The sequence below is a fragment of the Aquila chrysaetos genome, chromosome 22 (genome assembly GCF_900496995.4).
Source record: "Aquila chrysaetos chrysaetos chromosome 22, bAquChr1.4, whole genome shotgun sequence".
Lineage (NCBI taxonomy): Eukaryota > Metazoa > Chordata > Aves > Accipitriformes > Accipitridae > Aquila > Aquila chrysaetos.
In genome coordinates this window covers 18,905,388-18,921,083 of record NC_044025.1, presented here as the reverse complement: position 1 = coordinate 18,921,083, position 15,696 = coordinate 18,905,388, and the positions used below count along the sequence as shown (strand labels likewise).

At 44.3% G+C, this 15,696-nt stretch overlaps 1 protein-coding gene across 5 annotated transcripts; it reads left to right on the top strand.

Moving 5' to 3' along the window:
- The first annotated feature begins 1,700 nt into the window (after positions 1-1,700).
- On the top strand, positions 1,701-15,378 carry UBE2B (ubiquitin conjugating enzyme E2 B). 5 transcript variants are annotated; one of them, XM_029997881.2, is made up of 6 exons: positions 1,707-1,806; positions 9,074-9,154; positions 9,895-9,920; positions 10,986-11,075; positions 12,530-12,618; positions 13,440-15,378. In XM_029997881.2, exons 1-6 carry the CDS (start codon positions 1,751-1,753, stop codon positions 13,566-13,568), a joined length of 471 nt encoding a protein of 156 aa, XP_029853741.1. In that variant the 5' UTR covers positions 1,707-1,750; the 3' UTR covers positions 13,569-15,378. The 5 variants fall into 5 exon arrangements, with proteins under 5 accessions (XP_029853746.1, XP_029853741.1, XP_029853743.1 ...); XM_029997883.2 differs by lacking the exon at positions 1,707-1,806 and adding an exon at positions 2,321-2,646; XM_029997882.2 differs by lacking the exon at positions 1,707-1,806 and adding an exon at positions 5,292-5,458.
- Positions 15,379-15,696: the final 318 nt, after the last annotated feature.

Genomic DNA, 15,696 nt, shown 5'->3' with positions numbered 1-15,696 from the left:
ACAGCCGAAAAGTAAGAATTGAAATTTATGATCTTGTAATCTTACTACAAGTTATCGTTCCCATATTTTGCAGAAGTTCAATTAAATCAGAGTGAGCTGGTATCTCTGGCTAGGAGAAAATCCAACACAACCTACATCCAGACTAAAATTCATGCAGACTTTCATGGACATAGGTGTAAACTCAAAAGTTACCACTGAGCTTTTAGGGGAGATCTCCCTACTGCACTGTAACAATGCTGAAATATCTTTGTGAGGAAATATTTGTAGATAATCCCTCTTCTGTTTAGGGATGGCAGGGAACTGGTATAATAAATACACCGCCCCTTTTGCAGCCAGTGTGCACTGGGGATGCTGGGAAGAGAGCCAAAGGAAACTGATGTAACCCACAGCTGACAAAAAAAGCCAGCTGGGGAAGCTGGGGCAGGACACAAGTGTGAGCTGCAATGCTGACCTTCGAATTGCAGAAGCAAGAGGGGAAGCCTTTCGGCCGGTTCTGCTTTCCCTCTCCTGTGCTGAGGGCAGGCAAGAGCTCTAGTACAGAAGTACCCACAGCAACAACACCCAGGCAGATTAGTAACTCAGCAGAACTCACACATATTCTTCCACTGCTTAGTTGAAACCGGGACTGCTTTTGCCAACGTCATTTCCAAACTTTGTCTCCAAATTCTAAATTTACTTTAGATACTCATTATATTTGGCAGCAAGGTATTGTAGAAACAATATTTTTTCATGCTGTTTTGAGCACAGAGCAGCCTACAAGTCACCACCTACCCTGGCAATGATGGAGGTCTAATTTTCAAGCCATTTCCCCCTTGTTTTACGCATTTAAAGCTGCTAACCCGTAGAAACTTTACGCCCCTCATTGTGGTTTTGTTAACAGATTTTTCTGATTTCTCATACAATATTTTAACAGCCTGTCTGTCCCTTGTCCTCATGCTTGCACTTCACTGCTGTTCTTTAACTTCTTCTCCCGCTTTGTCAAGGATCTCGTACATCTGAATCTGTTCTTATTTCTTCATGGAAGGACGAGAGTTTTAATTAATTTGGGGCACATACAGTTCTTTAAATATGCATTTGTAGACAGCGCTTCAAGAGGAGTAACACCTGCAGACAGCAGCGCTCACACTATCCTAAATGCTTCTGCAAGCCCTTGAGGCTCCCAGCCCCTGGGTCCCACTGTTGCTAAGTAAGTATGGCAGCAGACAAGAACCAGCTCTACAGTCATTCACAGGGGCCTCTCCAAACCCCACCTTTAAACGCATGCCACTTAAAATGCGGAATGAAAATTTTAAATAAAATAAATCCACTCCCATCTTCTAGAAAAAAAAAATAAAAGGTGCGACCAGCGTGGCTGGGAAAGGCCCCGCCTATCGGCCTGATCGCCCTGTTCCAAAAAATGGCTGCTGGTAGTTTTGGGAACGGCCCCGCCTGCGGCCTGGCCCCGCCAGCAGCGCGGCGGGGCTGGGCCCGGGCCCGGGCCCGGTGTCGTCGGGGGCTGCGGAGGGACGGCCCCCCCGGCACCCGCTTCTCCTTGCGGCGAGCCTCGGCGCCGCCGCTCCGGAGGAACGACGGGCGAACCGGGGCCGGGAGCGGGGGCCGTCCCGCTCTGCGCCGCCAGGCCCTGCTGCCATGGCAACGGGTGGGGCGGCGGCGCCGTGACGTCAGGCGCACGGCAGGGCGGGGCGCCGCCTCGCGCTCCCTCAGAACGGCGGTTTCCGCCGCTCTCTCCTCGGCGGGAGCCGGTCGTTAAATGTCTCTTGCTCGGGCAGACGCGGTCGCCGTCGCCTCCGCGGGTCGTGGTGTCAGGTAACGGAGGGTGTTCAGCAGCGCCGGGCTGGTGAAAGGGGTGACTGCTGCCCCCAGAGGCAGAACTGCCATCTCCCCGCTCCGCTCTTTGTGAAAATAAACGACTACGTACATAAAATTTGAGGGAATTCCTTCAGATTCTTGAAAAGTCCTGAAGTAGGTGGCTGCGTTGAGCCTGTGGGGAAGTGGAGTCATTTAGAACGAGTGTTAAATACCCTCTGGTCAGCCGGTGTAGTGGAGAGAGGGAGGCAGGTGTGGTAGCTCTGGGGTTTTGTTGTGCTTACGGTTCCTGTAGGTAGTATGCCCCTAAGTAAATACGAGCACGCTTCACTGAAGTGCAGTCAAAGAATAATAATCAGTAGTTTTCTGTCAAAATAAGAGGACAGGTTGAGTAGGTCCACGCAGGAATTTTTTTTTCTGAGTCTGGTATTTTTCTTGAAAACTGGAAGTGGGGTTGGAGGCAGTAACAGGCACACAGGAGGCTTGGGGACTCTGGAAGATGAGCTGGGCATCGGGGTACATTGAAGTAACACCCTTCAGTCAACAGGCTGTGGGGGTTTCAGAGGCTGCTTCTAGCTCTGCTGCTGTGTGGGTTAAATAAGGTCCTTAATTCTCCTCTTTACTGTGGCACTGCTTACTTGGTCCTATATTGGAGCTAAGGGTGAGCAAATCAGTCATCTCTTTGCCTCATGACCTGGTGGATTATCTTTGTTGCTGAGTGCTTTGGGAAGAAGGATTGTCTCTCCTGAAAAATGGCATGGCATGGCACCTGGCAGAGTCTCCCCGTGTAGCTCCTCAGCAGCCACTGCAATGAATGAGAACAAAACCAGTTTCTAACAGGTGACTTGGCTTAATCATTTCCCTAATTTTGGAGTCTTGGGCTTGACTGATGTTAATATAAATAACTCTTCCCAGAAGGACACTACAGCATAAGAGTGACCTGGAAAGAAAAAAAAAAAAGAAGTTTTTAGGAGGATGGTTTGTTTTAACAAACAGAGAAGCAAGTAGTTTCCTTTCACTGTTACTTCTCAACCTTCTCATCTTGTGATGGGACAAAGTTACCTTAGAAATTTTTGCTTTTGCAAAATGCTACACAAATATGTAGTGTTTACTCAAGATTAGTATAAAATGACTGTGCTGCAAAATACTACCTTTTTATTTAATGTAATCCCCTATCAAATATTTTGGGGGAAAAAAATAGGGATAAAAATGGAACTTGAACCAACTTTCTGGTCAGGAATTTGTTATATCTATTTCAGTACTATTCAAGAAGTTTGTAGAAAGAAAACATTCATTCATGTTCTAGACTGCACACTGCGTAAGGATTTTTTCCAAGTTTTTGAAGCACTGTTACAGTGGATAGTTTTAACGGTTGCACAGAAAAAAAAAAAACCCAAACCTCCAGACACCAAATGAAAAAGTTAGTTCTGAAATTGTTGTTTCCACCTAGCTCTGGAAGTCAGTGGGTTACAAGTATATGATAAATTGAAAAAGTTTAAACTAAAATGCCCACGGTGAATTAAACAGTAACGGCAGTGATGCACTTAAATTCATTAAGCAAGGAGGTACTGCAAATAATTATCAGCAGATAGAAATCTAAAGTGGTTATTTAGTGCGGATTTCATTTTGAGACCTATTAAACCACCTTAGCAAGGGCAGAGCCTCTCTTTTATCGTTACAGTGGGACTGATTTTTTTGAAACTAGCTTGGGATATAGTTAACTTCATTTTAAAACCTAGGTGTGCTGTACAATCAACAGAGCAGAAATTGCAGCTGGTTCTTCAGAGGGAAAAAATAAAGCTTTCAATTTATTAATAAAACTACCGGCCACACCTGTGTAACTGCCAGACAGGACTAAAGAGAAAACGTTCCATTAGATAATGTCACCATGCTGTCCCCCCGTGGTGTCAGGGAAGAAGTAATATTGTTGCTGTTGAGCTGACTTGAAAAAGTTCCCAAGCCAGGTGGAAACAACGCAGGATTTCAGATTTAACTCTTGTTCGGTGTTTGGGGTTTGGTTTTTTGTTGTTGCCCTGCGGGGGAGCTCTGAGCGGGGGGCGGGGGGCGAGTTGAGGGTAGCTTGAGCTTCCAAGCGTAGATAGAGAGCTGCCCTCGGGGCAGGGGATGCTCTCACTGCCCTGTCTGGGCAATCGCAGCGGAGCGGGACTTAATAACGAAATAATGAATGTTGTTAAAGCGATGTTAATTATCTGCACAGGTCCAAGCTTGTGCTTGTTTTTTACAGTCTGCCTTCTCCCTTGCAATTAGCTGGGGCTAAATATAAACTGTATAAAGCTAGAGGAGCAGCAGTGGAATGTAAAATCAAAACGTCTGTGTGACGGGAGGAGGAGGAGGAAAATCCAGAAGAGAGGATTGCTTGGCGGGAACCATTTCTCACTAGTGTGGGGAATAATGTTTTAGTGGCTGGGGAATGATAGTTTCTTATTACCAAGCCTCTTTGAAAAGCTTGCTCCCTTGCGGTACCAGGCTTTATGTAAATTCCTATGCTTACATCTCACTTTTAGCATCCGAATATTTTCCCTGAGGTGGGATGTTGGGTTAAAAAGTGTTCAGAGCATAAGTCCTTGCAGGGTAAAATCCTGACCTGTGTGGTGTACCAGTTCAGAGCAGCACCCAGGTCAGTCTGTGTCTAAAATAACCTGCGTCAGTGGAGCTGCTGCAACGCGGGCTTGGCATGGACTTTGGCAAAAAGCAGTTAGGAGCTTTGTGCTATGTTAAACCCAGGATTGATGCTCTTCAAGCACACGGATAGCTGGAGGCGAAAGAAACAGGCAGAGGGAGAAGACGGTGTTTGTTTCTGTTACTTCATTATGAGTCTCATGATGTTTTGACCTCCTTAAAATCATGTGAAAGAAAGGCAAGGAGGCACATGTAGTCACACAAATCCAAGTTCTAGGGCTAACTTCCCAGGCTCCGCGTAAGAATTAGGTCATGACTTCAAAGAGGTCTGCTCGAGTCTGTTGGAGAAATGGGATTAAAAGCAAAAAAAAGGGGGGAGCATCACTTCCCTGGTTCCCCTCCACCTTCCCTTCAGAGCGTAAGCCAACGGGATACAAGTATTTTTCTGAAATTATTTCTGAGGACATCCATTTGCCTTTAGGCCGGTGCGCTCACGCAGCCTAAGCCACCTCTTCCCTTCCCCGGCCGCAGAGGGCTCCGTGCTAAAAGCAGAGCTTGCTGTCGCTCCCTTCCTAAAATCTGCTTCGTGCGTGCCCAAAACTGTCATCTTAAAAAAACAAAACAAAAATAGCTTCCGGCGCGGAGCCGGGCGCTCCGACCCCGCAGCCTTTTCCCGCTGCCTCTCCCAAACGCCGGCAGCGGCTCCGCGGGCGCGGAGCTGCGCGCAGGCACCTTCCCCCCCCCCCCCCCCCCCCCGCGGTGCGGTGGGCCGGCCCGCGTCCCCCTCCCCTCCGCCGCCCGCGACGTCGGCCGGCCCAGCGGCGCGGCCCGCCTCCCGCGGAGGGAGACGCCATTGCGGGTTGTTTGTGCAGGCGGCGGAGGGAGGCGGCGCCGCCGCGGCCGCGAACTCTTTTTTTTTTTTTTTTTTTTTTTTTTTTTTTTTTTTTCCTTCCCTCCCCGCGGCGATCATGTCCACCCCGGCGCGGCGCAGGCTGATGCGAGACTTCAAGAGGTGAGCGGGACACCCCCCCCCCCCGCCCCGACCCCGCCGCCGGGAGCGGGCACCTCCGCTTCGGCCACCTTCTCCGGGGGCCGGGGCCGGCCTGGCAGCGGGGGAAGCGCCGCCGCTGCTGCCCGGGTAGAGCCGGAGCCGCCCGGCTGCGGGCCTGACCCCGCCGTTTGCGGGGCCGGGGTTCGGGGTCGCACCGCCGGGCTGCTGCCCCGGTCGCCCGGGGCCGTGCCCGCGGGCAACGGCAGGGCGAGGAGCCGGGGGGGGGGGGGGAACACGGCGTGTCCCGGGCCGTTCCCTCCGGCCCCAGCTCCTTTGTGCTGGGGACGGGGGCTGGCACCGAGCCCCCCTTCCCCGGGTCCTCCCCGGTGGGGGCGGCGGAGCAGGGGCGCGCTCCGAGCCAGCAGCTTCGCCCGTTCCCCCCCGCTCCGCTTCGGGGAGCTCTCCCCGTACCTGCCGGGGGGGTCCCGCCGGGCAGGGCCGGCTTTGTTTGTGCTGTGCGCCGCGGCCCCGGCCGCCCCGCCTCGCCCGTGCGCCGACGGCTGGGGGCGTCTGAGGATAAAAGTTGAAGTCGGTGCCTTCAAAACACGGGCAGACCCGGCCTGCCCGCCTGCGGGGGTCGGGGGAGCCTCCCCGGGGGGGGGGGGTGTTGTTGACGGGCTGTCAGGTGTCGGGGTTCGGTGAGGGTGTGTTTTACAGGTGCCCTTGCCCTAGGAGGGCCCGGCGGTGCAGAGGTGGCCGAGGCCGAAGGCTTGCGCCGTGCTTCCCGCACCCCCTTCCCTGACGCCAGCCTTTGAATACCGAAGGTGTTTGGCCCAGTTTGCTGAACAGACCGGGCTTCAGATCCGTTTGAGGCCGCTCGGGCTGACGGTCTCCGAAGAGAAGTGCAGTTCGGGACAGGCATCTAAAAACAAAGCACAAAGAGTTGGCAAACGCTTCGTTTGCCTGTATGTAATAAAAAGCAAAATGCCCTTTAATGTTTTTATGCGCATGCTATCCTGTCTAAGGTTTTCAGTCATGAGGAATCCTCTGTATAATATATACAAACTGCTACAGAAGCAGTTATTAGTTGCACTCTTTTAAATGGTAATGACTGAACCACAGATTCTAGAATAATTTCTTTCCAGTCTGACATGTAAACACACTTATAACTGAGAGCATAGAAAAAGGTGGGGGGTTCTTCTGTAAGCTTTACAATATGTCGTATGATTTCCCTGGACTGGAGTCACTCGTAAGTTGTTGATGAGTCAGCTTTGATAGTGTCTCTTTTTTTAGCTATGTTATACCAGTACCTGAAAATACATCAGTAAACAGTTGACGCGTATTGTAGTTGCTTTATGTGACTGCATGTAAAGCTACAGTGGTAAAAGCTTGATTTTTGAATCTACAAAAAGTTGGATGTTTTTGAGATGTGGAGCCAACCTCTTCTGTTGTATTTGGGTGTTGGTGTTTGCTAAGTGGGTGTTGCTTGATTCCTGTTCAAATCAAAACAGGATATTCAGTCTTTTTTATTGTATTCAGTTACACAGATGACATGAACCAGTGATTTTTTTCAGGGTGAGAGACTTAAGTAATTTTTCAAGATTGCAATCAGATGTGGGTTTTATGATTTTATAATTGTAGAAGGACTGGTTTAATAATTTTGAAATTTAAGGTGGAGAGAAGACTAAAGCTGTGAAGTATAGCCAAGTAAACACAAAATAAATCAAATTTATTTATCAAATAAATGACAACTTTGATACCCTAAAACTTATGTAACTTTTTCATGTCAGTTTTTTTTACTCTTCTCTTTCCTACTGTAAGTTATGTATTTGTTCAGCCTTATGTTACTTGTACCTCATACTGAAAAAGCAGACCGTGTGCTGTGAACTCTGATTCACTTCTTTAAATATAAACTCCTTTTGCAAACTGTGATTGTCAAGAGCAGTGGAGAGAGAACATTTCAACAGATTTTGTATCTCCTCTAATTTGTTTGACTAAACCAACAGAAAAATAAGGGGGTTTTTTGTTTGGTTGGTTTTTTCCTGTTAGAAAAGGGGCTACAAATACTACATTTCCCCTAGGTGTTAAAGATTTCTGGGCCCTGTTCAGATCAGGCTCATTTCCAGTCCTTGCCACAACCTTTCTGTAGTTAGACCCTTTGACAGCAGGGTGCACGTGAGCTTTTAAATTGATCTAAAAACCAAAGTCATCCTTCAGATGCATTTGTCAGGCTGAACGCTTAGGCATTATTGTTGGCGTGCAGCCTGGCTGTCACATAGGAAGAAGTCCTGTTCCTGCTCTCCCTGACCAAAATAGTAGGTGGTTTATGCTGTTGATACTAAGCTGTCTGAACTGTGTGTGCTCGGAGAGCAAGGATGTAAACACAGAGTTCAGAGGCGATCCGAGCTGCAAACGGAGCGCGCCCTGCTTCTGGGCTGTCTCTGTAGGGCAACGCCATTGCTCGGCGTCCATATACACATGCAGTTTTACCACAGACTTAGGCAGTGCAAGTGCAGGAGAATTGCCTGGCTGTATACCAGTGTCCGCTCTGAATACATGTGCATTTACACACTGACATTTAGTTAGAATTTGTCCCTTGGTCTGCAGGGCTTTTGGTGGCGACTTGCTCATATCACTGTACTGTGATGTGGTCAAACCTCATGTTAACGCTGAAGAATTGCTTTCGAAGCAAGGGCAGTCACTGCATTTTCTTTATTCTTGCATAACTCGAGGCTGAATAGGTGGGGTGGGTAGGAGCTGTCACCAAAGGGGTTTGAACAGGCAAATTGCTCATCAGGTGATTGGGGCTTCCTGGTTTGCGTTGTTCCAGGGTCTTAGGTGACCTTTAAGCGGAAACATTGGTATACAGAAGGATGGGCAGAAGGACAGTATCTGCATCCTTTGGTTCTTTGGTTGCGATATATATTTCTGTCTGGCGCAAGTTTATGTGGCTTTTGATACATAACGTGCTTTTCCTTAGTCCAAGGATTAAGGAACTAGAAAGAATTCAAAATGTTTAAACGATTACTTTAGAGATAAACACATTTGTTGAACTGGTAAGAGGGAGCAGTACACAGGTTTTCCCATTGCTTCCTTTTGAAGCAATCAGCTTGCCAGTCAAAATAGGCTTATACCAAATTTAGCCACACACGCACACAGATCTGGGAATGCAGGAAAAGCTCCACTGACGGTCCCTCACGCTTAGTCCCAGCAAGTGGGCTGTGTAAGTGTCACTGGCTGGTTTTCAGCTCCTGTTTGTGGCTGCAATTTGTTCTCTTCTTCATTGTGGCAGCCAGCAACAATTGCTCTTCCACAGTTCGCTCTCTCGTACTGTAAATCCCAGCTGTACGTCGTGCTTTAAATTATTCTTAAAGTTAATGCTTTGCTCCCTGCACACTTAATCTAACCTGTTGGGTTGTTGTAGCGTGTTGGTGTAATACATGGGAAAATCTTGATGTGTATCACCTTGTAGGTTTGTCTTGCAGAGTATTGATAATCTGTGTGTAATGCTTTGTGTACCTTCTGATTTGGAATGAGAAAATATTTACAAATTCTGGATATTACTGTTAAATTATACTTGCAGGTGGAAGTATTTCATTTATATAAGGCTTGTTATTCTATATTTGTAATTCTTAGATTGCAAGAAGACCCTCCTGTGGGTGTCAGTGGTGCACCATCTGAGAATAATATAATGCAATGGAATGCAGTTATATTTGGGTAAGAGTTTTTGATCACTATAAAACTCTGTATCAAAGGGCTAAATATAACAAAACCTGGGTTTCGTTTTTACAATGATTCTCTTATTTTATGTACGTAAAGTCAGGAAACTTGGAAAAATGACCAAGTGTGCTGTTGTGGTAAGAATCTGTTTTCAGGGGTAATACAGAATGCATAGGAAAGAAAAAATTTAGAATTTATTAATCTTTTTTGAATAAAGCTTGCATATGGCTTAAGAAATAGGTTAGGCTGTGTAGGAGTTGGGTTATGGAAAAAGCAGGCTTCCTCTTTAAAGTACATAAGAGCCGCATGTTCTCGGCCGTTAAATCCAGATGTATTAGCAGTGATTGGATTGATTCCCAGTAGAACACGGTACCGGTTCTGTCTAGGAAGTTACGTTAGATATCCTACAGAACAGGAACTGGCTTAGTATCCTTTCATAAAACTGAAGAATGCTTGCTAGTAATTTGCTCATTAATTCCAATCTAGTCACATAATGGCATATGTATTGTTTGGCATGATGATAAAGTAGATATCTCAACTAGCAGATTGGCTATGGGAAACTGTCTTAGATACGCCAAAGCTCTCAGAGGTTGCCTCTGGATACTTCTCTAAATATTTAAATTATTGCCTCTACCTGTGTCTTGGGGAGGATGAAGATGATGATACAAATTCATTGTGCCTGTTAAGAAGTAGGTAATGATCATTTTTAACTGGAGTTTATTTTTAAAACCTTTCAGGCCAGAAGGGACACCTTTTGAAGATGGTAAGCCGCTAACTTTTATATCCTCTGTCATTCTTATAAATAGTGCCAGTATGAACATTGTTCTGCTTTGAAAAAATAATAGATGTTATCTGTATATAATCTGGAACAAACTAAGCAAGCGAGTGAAGGAGTAAGGTCTTGTTGGCTATAAAAATATGTATTTTGATGTAAGCAATGTCTTGTCATAGTGGTTGATGGTTAGTTAGAAAGCTATGAAACAGTGCTTATACCAAGACTTGTTTATGCATATACACTAGAGCTTTTAGTGGGGGAAGTTGGTCTAATGCTGCCAGATGTGTTTTCACTTCTCCATAGCTAAGCTCAACAAGACAGCGTGCTTTTCTGGTTTCATCTTTGTGGCATGTTTGATTCATCTCTGTTCTCCTAATGAAGAACAGGTGAAGGATCTTCAATTGTTCTGAATATAGAACTCAGTGAGGGGGAGGGAATACCGAATTTGTACATAAACATGAAAGTTGGTGTGTAATGAAGCTCCCTTAGGCATATGAGGAATAATGAGTTTAATAATTATAGTATTATTGCAGTAATCGGCAGCAGATGGGTTTTTCTCTGTGTTGGGTTGGAGGAGTTACAGTAAATTATTCACTGATCCATAATAAAGGTTTTCAGTGAATCAGTCACGAGCTCCAAAGACTGAGATTGCCGATTATGAAATTCCAGCGTTTCTTTGCTGGCACCACAGTGCCTTCTTAATGAAACGCCTTAAAGTCACTGAAGTCTATGGAACCGGCATGTTGGGTCACAGAAAAAGGTGAGGGTGGTGGGATGATTGATGTTGGATCTAGCTGCCTTTGCCATGTATACAGTGAGTCTCCAAGCTTCCACCTAGCTGCTGCTGCTGCTGGGTTTATTACTATCACTCGAGTAGTAGTTCCATTATCACTTGAAATATATGAAAAGAAACCAGAGCCAGTGTTGTTTGTTTATATAATGGTGAGAAGCAATACCGATCATGGAGCAGATAAATTAGCTGATGCTGTATATGTTCCTGGAGGTGTTCTTTTGGTGTTAGTTATCTGATTGTATTTATGTTTGTTTGGACAGGTACTTTTAAACTAGTAATAGAATTTTCCGAAGAATATCCAAATAAGCCTCCAACTGTTAGGTTTTTATCAAAAATGTTCCATCCAAATGGTGAGTAAATAATTTTTATTTAGCCGTAATACCCATTAAATATTACGGTGTGGTCATGTATTCTGCAAAGCTCCAGAATGCCTAACAGCTCTCCATCTCTCTTCATTGCTACCTCCTAAATAGATGCCTAGGACAGCAGCTGCTTGATGAAAAATTAAGAATTATTATGCTATTAAGAAGCAGCTATCTGTCTCTTTCTAATCAATATATAGCCTCAGTAGCAAAGCCTGTGAGCATTTTCAGCAGCAGCTGCACTTAGGTTGGCTTAAAGAGGCAATTCTGGTTGCAGATTCCTGCCCCCTTCCATTTAACAGCAATCGTGTATGTGCAGCCACATCGTAAATCGGAGTAGGGAACTGATCAAGCCAAATGTTATTTATTTCTGTCAGGCTATATTTCAGCCCATTCCATGCCTTTGCTTGGTTCACTGTACCAACCAGTACTAGCACAAGGAAGAAGGTCGCAATGCATGGTCGTAGGAGAGTGCAGAGGAGGAGGCTGGCCCAAACTCAACGGTGAGGGCAGCCTAATGAGAGAGAGTGCCATGGTTCCTGCTCCAGCACTTAATAGGTTTTATCCAGTTATTCCTGCATGCAGAAAACACAAACCATGCCTTCTACTTTTCCAAGCCCCTCTGTAGCAAAGGGGAGTATAGATTCAATTTGAGGGTTGCAGCATAAGCCCAATTCAGCATTTCTTGTAGCTTGAGCCCTCTTTGAACAGAGGCTGACCTTGGCTTCGGTGCTGTGACTTCTTAGACAGTGCCATCTAACCATTCACCTGTCGCGTAACATGCGGGCCAGTATGCCTCTGACAGGGTTTTTGTCATTTGTTGGTTTTTACTGGCATGAACAAGCTAGACTAGGGCGTAGAAAGTTTGAGTGGCGAGTCTCAGTTTCATACGGGCTCTCGTATTAACACTACTGATACGTATCCAGACAGAAGTAGGGTTTCAGGCAGACTTTTCAGTATTTTCTATTGTCTGCCTTAGTGTCTCTCATAGTGAACGTAGAGTATGTGAAAGCGGGGCAAGAACTCCCGCTGTTCAGTGCGTGAGTCCATTCAGACTGAGAGATCCGCGGCTGGTGCAGCGGATTCCACTCCTGCCATAAACGTCTCGCTGCTCTCCGGGAGGCCTCACCTCTGTGTGGATCTGGGCCAGTCACACAAGAGGAGCAAGAAACCAAGTCTACCAGTTCCTGTGCTAATGCCATAATCTTTAGACCTTCTTCCTCTTCCACTTAAGTGTTCTGTTACTGCCAGTAATACATCTCCTTCAAAATACAGGATGTCAGACTACAGAAAATTGAGAGACATAACTGCTGTCCTCTTTCCTAAAGCATTAATTTAAGCACAGTCTGAATTGGAACAGTAGCTCTGCCTTGAACAGTATGTAATGAGCAAACTAAAATAAATCTGATAGTTTCTAAATGATATCTATGTTGTATTTACAGTTTATGCGGATGGTAGCATATGTTTAGATATTCTTCAGAATCGCTGGAGTCCAACATACGATGTTTCATCTATTTTAACTTCAATTCAGGTAACTTTACATCTATTTTAGCAAGTAACTGTAGTGGTGTTAGTCTCTACTCCCAAATATGGAGCTCAGTGATGTGGCTAGCAGGTATCTGTGTCAAGGGGGACTTCACATACCTGTGAGCTAAGCAGTAGCCTTTTAGATCAAATAAAGGTTAAGGTGCTGACCTGTGTAATTACTAATTTTGAGCTACAAAAGTGCCATTAGATACTTTTTACAGGAAAACTGTTACTGATTTGGATTCCTTTTTAACTGTTTTTAGTCAAGATAGGACATCAGATGTAGGAATTTGCCTAGTGTTTGAAACACCAGACTTTATCGTGAAGCCTTGCCCTATGAAGTCTTCAAGGAGACAATACTGCTGAAACCTGCTTTACTTGGAATAAGTAAAAATGGCCTGGCACAGCAAAAACATACATTTTCTTTTCTCCTGTATCATTGTTTTTATTTTTCTACAGGGAAGTTTTGTAGGAGGCATCTTAAGCCCCTCTTTAGTCCTGGATGACAGTAGTAGTGTAATTACCAAATAATCAGTTAGCATCAATTAGCAATACTGCTAACTGGCACAAATGACCATGTATCTGTTAGGTTTGTGAACCTAGAAGTATACGCAGTGCTAATGCTTATGCAATATATAATTTGAGGTTCAGTAGTGTAATTGTGGGTGCCTAACCATGAGTTTAACTGTTGGGTTTTTTTTCAGTTGGGCTCTTATGAGTCATGTCTGTCTCCTGAAACACATTTGATTTGAAAGTTGTAAGTTGATTTTTCCCTGATTTAAAATGTGTTGGTGTGTCTCACGTTTTGTTTTCCCCTTTTTACAGTCTCTGCTTGATGAACCTAATCCAAACAGTCCAGCAAACAGTCAGGCGGCACAACTCTATCAGGAGAACAAACGCGAATATGAGAAAAGAGTTTCAGCTATTGTCGAACAAAGTTGGAATGATTCGTAACAGCTGCTTTGTTACTCTCCATCCTCATAATCATTATGTACAATTTAACTCTCAATAGAAAGGCTACCAGAAATTTCAAGTGCCACAGTTCTAAGAATTTGCATAAAAACTCATTTGCAAATGGAATTAAGCCCTCCAGTTTAGGAAACTTAAAAGCTTGTGTATCTTGATTAACGTACTTTTTATTGCATGGTATGAACTAAGTTATTGCTACATAAATTTGTAATATATCCTGTTTGTATTTTTTTTCCAAGTGTATAATGTTGGTGTGGAGTTTTCATGACAGAATATACACATTTTGTAAATCTGTACTTTTTCAAATATTGAATGCCTTATTTTTGAATTCTTTAGATTTTTAAATTGGAGAAAAAGCACTTAACAAAATTTTTATATATAAATATTTCATGTAAAACTGTTAAATACATAACGTTAGTGCAAGACATTCTGCTCTCACTCTGTATCTCTTTCAAAGGGCTCATTTTTAGTCCATTTTTCCTTTTGGTACATGCTGATTATACCATGCACTTTACAAACAGAGAAGTTAATCCACGATATAACTGTCTTCACTGGACGTCTCTGCTTCTGCACCAGAGCTTAACTTGATTCTGTGCCTCCTCAGTTGTATGAGGAAGAGAAGTATTGGCAGCTGCCAACTGACAAATGGGGAAACAGGTGTAACTATTTTGCTGAAAGTCCCACTTTAAACCAGCGGCAGAGTTGCAAACAGGACCTGTATGACCAGGTTTGATGATAATGTGTTCTAGTAACTTTTATTTTTCAGGGAGATTGTAATTTACTAAATTGTAAAATGTTGTCATCTAAATCTGTCCTATATTCACATACTGATACCGTAATATAGTTTTGAGTATCTTCTAATGATTAAAGAGGTGTCCCATTAGTTTCCCTTGGGGGTAGGGAAAAAATTAATCGCCAACAGAAGAAAACATGCCTGCAGATTTAATGGAGTTACTCTTTAAAACTTGGCTGTGTACCACGTGGTCAGGTCTCATGTCCATATCACAGAGGTTCCACATATTCTTAGGTTGCCAGTTTTAAAGAAGTTTGGTTTTGTTCTTGTAAATGTTGATGTGGTAATTTCTTACTGTAGTCTGTAAACCAGGGTGGATGACTACAGTAAAGAATTAGGCCTTTTTTTTTCTCCCAGCAGCGAAACTGTAATCCCTTTGTCATAATTCAAACCAGCATTACATATGTATTAAAACCCCCAAATCCCATCTCAAATACAGCTCAGCGTTGCCTGAAAAGCAGTGGAAGTTTATTTCAGCTAGAAGAGAAAATGTCATTTATCAGCAATAGTAATTACCAAAAAGTTAGTCTCTGTTAACACAGTGAAACAGGAATATCAATTCACACCTCACATTCTGTAATTTATAGGAGCAGCACTATTCAGTTTAGAAACTGCAGTAAGAATACTAGTCAGACCATTCTGTGTCAGTAGCTTGCGGAGCAAAACTATTCTACCTTATATAAGAATTGTTAGAAAACTGTAGTTAGTGTGCAAAGGCTTAGAAACCATTGTGCGAAGTCATACTAAACTACAATCCTGATAAGTCAGTTTGCTTTCCTTGAGTCAGTGAATTTGTGTTTAAGAATTCTTCAATCTATTTATAATTATTAACAGAAACCCCAAAGGATCCAGTTTGCCTTTTGACTATGGTGAAATTACAGTACCACCAGCAAAGCGGTGTTAAGTAGCTTAAGGCAGCATCAGTGCAAAGACTTTGTTCACAAATATGATATGGAAAGGCTTCCTGTTTCTAAGAATGTCTAAACTTTGAAGATTTTTCTTAATTTTGCCTCCTGTTTCAGTGTTCATTTTTGTTCATTTGACATGTGTGTGAGATGAAATTTGCCATTGGTTGGAGTCCACGTTAATTTGATTATTCCTGAACAGCCAGTTTAGCTTAGTTATAGATTGATGGAACTCAGAAAATGTTTTTGTGTATCTGGGGTGGAAGCAGTGTACGTCTGAGAAACATAACTGGAGCAGAAGGAGGTTTAATTAGCGATCAGCGCGGCAAACTCAGAGTGCCTGTGCCCGGGTGCAACGTATAGGCACGCGCGTGCGCGTGAAGGCATAAGTGTTCTCCGTTGTAGGCAGAATTTG